The 6,875-nt window shown below is 43.6% G+C and overlaps 1 protein-coding gene across 1 annotated transcript in view; it reads right to left on the bottom strand.

The window, feature by feature from the left end:
* Positions 1–406: 406 nt before the first annotated feature.
* The window catches only part of ATP6V0E2 (ATPase, H+ transporting V0 subunit e2), a 14,737-nt gene continuing 8,268 nt past the window's right edge, over positions 407–6,875 (bottom strand). The window contains exons 2-3 of the mRNA XM_006887192.1: positions 3,482–3,529; positions 407–500 (exon numbers count right to left, since the gene is read on the bottom strand). Of these exons, the coding sequence (XP_006887254.1) occupies positions 407–500; positions 3,482–3,529 (142 nt within the window). The remainder of the gene's footprint in view (positions 501–3,481; positions 3,530–6,875) is intronic.

Raw genomic sequence — 6,875 nt, 5'->3', positions numbered from 1 at the left:
ATGATTATGTCCTCTGCCCTCCTCCCTGCCCCTCTGGCAATTCCAGCCAGGAGCATGCAGCGGTCATCCCATCCTCTCCCTCATAACAAGGTCTCAGTTCGCTAGGGTTTTAGCAATGCCCTTGGTGGTCAGGACTCAGCTCAACCATAGTTCTGTGAGGTGACATTAAAGGTGGCCTCACTTTCCCAGGACTAAGCCGTATGGGGACCAGGCAGCCTCCCTGTCCCCTTGCTAACAACTCTGCGATCCAGTACAGTGCTAGGGGCAGGGAGAAGGCCTGCTGGGTCTTCTGTTAGATAAGTAGATGCCTGAAATCCATTTTCCCTCACCTGGCCTTATCTCTCTACACCCTGAGGCCTCCCATCACCTCCTGCCACCTCTGTACCTGGGGCCAGGAGTCCAGCAGTCACTCCCAGAGGAAGCGCACATACCAGATGGTCTCATTCTTCAGCTGGGGGCCAAACAGGGGATTAAGCTGGGCCAGGATGGCAATGAGCCAGCTGTGAGGAGAACAGAGTACACTGAGCCTAGAACAAAAGGACCTTAGCCCAAGCCCAAGAGGTGGCCTCTGCTGGTCTTCTCTCACCAAAGGCGGATCGGATCGACCCCAAAGTGAGTCATACAAAGCCATCACATGGACAGCCCTGGGCTGATGTGGTTTGTTTCATTTGATTTTCTGAAAATTTGTATTTCTGAGTGGGCAAAACACTACCTTTGAAGAGTTAATTAAGTCTGCACTGCAAGGGGTGTTTTGGAGGCATTCTCAGTTTTTATGCATTCACTCATATCACATCTGGACCTCTCTCCATGTCCCCAGAGCAGGACACAGGCCGGTCAGGAATTAGTTAAGTAAGAATCACAACTCTCTCTGCTGGAGAAGGAGGAACAATCTCCTCCTGTACCAGTCAGATCTGATTTGACGGTACACACAAAAAATAATGAAATAAAATTTAAAAATTTTAAAAAAAGAATCACAACTCTCAAGAACAAAATGAAAGGATGCGGAAATATGAGAGTTGATGCCCTAAGAGCCACTTTCTCTAGAATTAGCCTGAACCACCTGTCCCTCAGCCTGTAACTCCCATCCGCACTCAACAGGCAGATGTCTGACCTACCAGCAGGAACAACTCCATCTACTCAAGAGCAGTGTGCCCAAGAAGAATTGCTGGAAGCAAAAGACTGGAAACAATTCTGTGTGTCAAGGAGGAAAAGTTCCCCTGCCCAGTGTGAACTGAGCCTGGTGAGAAGAGTCCCAGTGGCAAGTGTGAACTGTCCCTCGTAGGAAGATCCCTGGTGACCAGTCTATAAATTATCCTCAGTAGAAAGAGTCCCTGGTGACCAGTGTGAACTGTCCCCAGTAGAAAGAGTCCTTGGTGTCGTGGGAACCACCCCCAATAGGAAGAATCGCCAGTCAAACATGTGTAAAGCTCTACAGTGAAGAGTCTCCTGCTGCCCTGAATATAGATTCACATAGAGTCCCTCATGCCCTTTGTGTATGGTCCCCCCATGTGTAGGGTTTCTGTGTCCCATATGTAGGGTCCCCATGCCCTGTGTGTAGGGTGTCTCATATGTTGGGTACTTATGTCCTGTGTCTAGGGGCCCCATGCCCCATGTGTAGGGTCCTCATACCCCATGTGTAGGGTGTCTTGTGCCCCGTGTGTATGATGTCCTGTGCCCCATGTGTAGGGTATCCTGTGTGTAGGGTGTCCATGCCCCGTGTGTAGAGTGTCCCACGTATAGGGTTCCCATGCCCACTGTGTAGAGTCCTCGTGCCCTGTGTGTAAGCTCCCCCGTGCCTCCCCAGTGTACAGGGTCCTCATACCCCATGTGTAGGGTCACCCAGGATCCATGTGTAGGGTCCTGGGTACTCCATGTACTTCATGCCCTTTTCTTAAAATACTGTACCTTTCTACCTGTGTATGTCTAGTTCATTTTTCAACTCTTAACCTCTTAATAGCAGTTTTTTGTTTGTTTGGTTTTTGATAGCAGTTTTTGTAAACATCCCTACAAATCACAGGTACCTTGGTGTCCCCTATGATGCCACTTAAAATCTTTCACGTTTTGATCTCTGCATCAATGAGTCCCCTTTGTATCCCATTCTGGAGCAGACCAGAACATTATGTGAAGGTCTGAAGAACTAAGAAATAGTACTTCCTGAGGCAGGAACAGCCACAGACAGGCTGGTCATAAACTGCTTTTTTCTGCACATCTACCTCCAGAGAATGTTGAAAATCCATGCATTCCTATGTACTTAGGTTAACAGCTCCAAATCATCACCCTTAGTAAAAGTTTTCTTTTTTTGTAAGTAAGAGGTAGAAGTACTAAACATTCAGTATATGAAGGGGACTCTGGTGGCCTAGTGGGTAAGGAATTGTACTGTTAACTAAAAGGCAGAAGGTTCAAATCCTCTAGCTATTCCTTGGGACAAATATGGGCAATCTCCTCTTGAGCAATTTATGGCTTCTGAATACTTGCTGTAAGGTCAGTTACAAGTTGGTTCTGACTCAATTGCAATGAGAGATAGTTATTTTTTTTGTTTGTTTATATAAAACAAAAAGAGAGAACTGAATAAAATTATTGTTGTGTACCATCAAGTTGGGACAAGCCCATAAATGACCCTCTGGCGGGTTTTCTGAAGCAGCTGATTGCACAGGAGGAGACTGCCCATCATTCTTCTGCAGAGCAGCTGGTGGACTTGAACTGCATGCCATCGGGATTACACTGTAGCTTCTTGCCAGTAGGCCATCAGAGTTAACTACAATATATGTACTAAATATGAAACCTGTAAAATGTGGCCATGCTGAGTAATATTGGAATTATCTCATCTAAATGAAATCAGTTCCCTTTTAAGGAATCAGAATATTGCTTGTTTTATTGCTTGTGGTTTGAGTGATGGTAAGAATTCAGGACACAAAAACAAAGTATTGCATAACCTTTGTATTAACCAGGATTGTGGTTCACCACAAACTGAAGCCTGGACTTAACAGTGGCTTGACAGACAAACGGCTAGAACCATGGAGCAGGGGCAAGCCCAAGAATATAGGCAGACTGAGGTTTGATGGCAGGTGTCTTTCTCTGATAAAAGAGTGAAGGGCTATTGTGAATAGGTCTCAGGACTGTTCTGAGGACATATGGATAGTGAGAACCTGAAGAATGATTCCCGTATGATTGCATATGGACAATTTTTGGGGTGTGGTTTTTTGGTTTTTTTTTTAATCCTCAGGGAAATGCACCCACTTCACAGGTGAGAAATCACAAAGAGTTCCCAGGTAACATTCTTGGGAGAGCCAGAACCAGAGCTTGGAAGTCACGATGTCTAGTCCACATTTCCTTCCATTCCACTCTACTGGCACATTTGTGTTGACCAGTCAACATTTCATGTGAGAGCTCACTAACAGCAGAGAGGGGAGAATAAGCTAGGGTAGGAGGGATGGAGGGGTCCAGGACAGAACCCTGATCTAAAGATGAGGATGGTACTTACAAGAGGTAACAGCAGACAGCGGTGGTCACCAGCATGGTGATAATCACTCTGCAACAGAGGAGTAGTTCAGGTCAGAATGCACAACATGGAAACCCTCAGAAAGCCTGGCCAACGCAGAGACAGGCTCCCAACAGCAGTCCCTTCCTCACTGCCTCTGGACACCACCTGCACAGTGAGCTGTGCTCTACTCAGAGTAGGAATGCAAGACAGAAAAGAAAAAAAAAAAACCTAAGTTACAGGGAAGCCAGTCCTGACCAAATCCAACCTACAAATGTCTCTCCCATCACCATGTAATATTTTCCATCTTTACACAGACATGTTTGGAGAAGTCAATATGCATAGCTATTTGTGGCAACCATTGTAGGTGAATTCAATGTAGGGCAAGGCAAACAATGAAGCAATAAACCACTGAGGCAAAGTGAGCTGCAAAAAAGCTTAAAATTCTGAAGGAGAGATGTGAGCAAGAGTGGAAAAGGAACCTACAAAAGTAAGCAGGAGAGAAGTTTAAAGGGAAGCTGGGGAACCTAGAAGTTGGCTAACCTTTGGAACAGAGGCTATGCCCTCCCACTCCAACAACCTCTTGTCAGAGCTAAATTTAACCCAGTCCAGGACCTATCACCTCCATACTACAGTACTTCAAATCTATGACCTTGACTCATTTTTTCAACATTTCCAAGCACCTTAGCCCATCTTGGGTTGGTCCTGGGGCTACAACAATGGTAAATAAAGCTACATTATTTTTGTGGCAAAAAATAAGCCCCTGACAAATACTGTAGAACACCAGTGTAATAAAACAAGACTGACATGGGGGGTTGGGGGAAACTAAGAGGGGACACTTCATTGGAACAGATGAAAGCAAGAACTATTTAAAAGGAATATATGTATAACAATAGTCCAGAATAAGAGGTGGATTGCAAAGTGGACAGGGGTGGAGGGCAGAAGGAAAATGTGCAACAATGAATGAATGAATGAAAATCCAACTTTTCTGTAAATTTCCATTAAAATCACAATTAAAAAAAAATAAGGCACCAGGAATTGATGCAATACTAATTTACGTGTTTTAACAAAGTGATGCAGCCTTGGATGTGCTCACTAGCCTTTGCCAAGAAATTCTGAAGACAGTCTACTTGGCCTACTGCCTAGAAGAGATCCACATTTGTCCCCATTTCTAAAAAGGATGATCCAGACACCAGGCTTTCTGAAGAAGAGGCTATGGGAGCTGGCAGTTTGGATTGAGAGGGTTTGAATGCAGCAGTTCACAGTGGTGGGAGAATACTTTCCCCATCCCACCATCAATGGCCATTAACCTAGAAAAGCAACTGCCCTGCTTCTCAGAGATCCACCTTTATACACATGTAGTAGCCGGCATTAGAAAGAATTGTTTATTGAACTGTCATCACAGCCAACAGCTGTTTATAACCACAGCCCTTTTCTTTTCTTAATGCTTTTATTTTCTAGCACAACCTCTAGCACATAAATGCTATGAGAGCAGGGTTTCACTAGGTACCTAGAATATCTGTTCAATTCTCTAGGGTCACCAGGAGTCCAAATTGGTTCCATGGCACTGTGGGGCATGTGGCTTAGCTATATGCAATAGAAAAACAATAATGGTTTTAGAATGGAATTGATGCCAAGGATGCTTCCACCAGGACTGGCCTTTTGTTTAATCAGGCTGCTGAAATTTTTACTGCAATGTTATGACTCTCATATTCAACAGGGAACTAGACTTCTTAAGGTCCAATCTTAGATACTCTTGTCTTTCCCTTGACTAGGTTTTATTAAAATTCGACAATATAACTTTTATTCACCAATAAAACTGGATTTTTTTAAAAAGGTGATCCAACAGAATGAGCAAATTATTGAACAGTACCATTAATACTGCATGCAAATAAAGAATTATTAGAATTAAAAAATTATTATATTGACAGGAAACTGCCAGAAATTCAAGCTGGATTCAGAAGAGGTCATGGAAAGAGGGATATTTCTGATGATGTTAAATAGATCTTGGTGGGATGCAGACACTATCAGAAAGAGATTTGTGTTTTTTTTTGACTATGCAAAAGCACTGGACTGTGTGGTTCACAACAAGTTATGGATAAAATTAAAAGGAATGGGATGCCCTCATGTAAAACTTGCACATAAACAAGAAGCTGCTGTTCCTAAACATCCCACTCTTTGTTGCATGCTGATGCCAACTGAACCTCAATCCCCTTTCACAAAAGCATGTATTTTAAATAAAGTATATTTGCTATAAAAGAAAAAAAAAAAGAGGCTTTTGTCTGAACAGAACAAAGGAACACGGTTTAAAATCAAGAAAGATGAGCATCAGGGTTGTATCCTTTCTCCGTATCTATTCAATCTACTGAGCAAACTATTCAAAAACCTGGACACTGAAGAACAATGTGGCATCAGGATTGGAGAAATATTAATCAACAGTCTCCGTTATGCAGATAACACAAACTTACCTGCAGAAAGTAAAGACTTGAAAGACTTGTTCTACTGCAGAAGATTAAAAACTATAGCTGTAGTGTAGTGGGTGCATGCTCAAAATGACAAGCCACTGGTCCTTGACTGTGTCTTCTGGCTAGGAGGGGACATACTATTACATAGGATGTCAGTTTCTCTACAAGGAGACTAATTTGTTTCGCCACTCCACTAGGTTTAAATTGAGAAGGTTCAGTGGCAGAAATTTGGGGATTTCACAGCCATCAAGAAAGAAGCAGCAGAAAATGCATTGCACAACCTCTAGGTTCTTGTGAGTCCTGCGCTACTTAGTCCAGGGCCTACAGGAGAGGACCAGCGGCCACAGCCAAGACTCAGAGAAACCCACCGTGAGAAAGAGCTGACCTTGGGACTGCTACCCGAGAACCATTTGTAGAAGCCCTCACCCAAGCTTTATGGAAGACTGTGGGGGAGATTGCCTTAATTGGCCGAACTAAGGGAGCTTTGTAACACTGGCCTAAAGCCATGAGACTAAAGGCTGAAGGGCTTGTAAGCACACTTCAGAAGTGTCCTGACTGAGAAATTTTATCCTTTTGCCAACCTGAGTTTAATCTGTTAACTTTTCTAATAAACGCCATAATCATTAGTATGTTTCTGTGAAGTCTGTGTAGCTTATTGCAACATATTTTGGACCCAGGATGGCAGTAGGATTGTTGCTGGAATTAGTAGAAAGAAGAGGGGGAATTTAGGGTGGGGGGCAGGCCTTACCTCACAGGAATTAGTTTTGTACTATGGACACTGTTGATGGGGGGTCAGTTTTCCCTTGTGGAATTTCCCTTGTGAGTAGGAGTAGAGGTCAAACTCAGCTGTTTCCACACTGTCCTCTCGACATTAAGAAAACAAAATTCCTCACTACTGGACCAATGGGTAGCAACTTGATAGATGGTGAAAA

The sequence above is a fragment of the Elephantulus edwardii genome, unplaced genomic scaffold (assembly GCF_000299155.1).
Source record: "Elephantulus edwardii isolate Elephantulus edwardi_28Jun2011 unplaced genomic scaffold, EleEdw1.0 scaffold00055, whole genome shotgun sequence".
In the NCBI taxonomy this organism is placed as follows: domain Eukaryota; kingdom Metazoa; phylum Chordata; class Mammalia; order Macroscelidea; family Macroscelididae; genus Elephantulus; species Elephantulus edwardii.
This window is presented reverse-complemented; position numbering and strand designations above follow the sequence as displayed.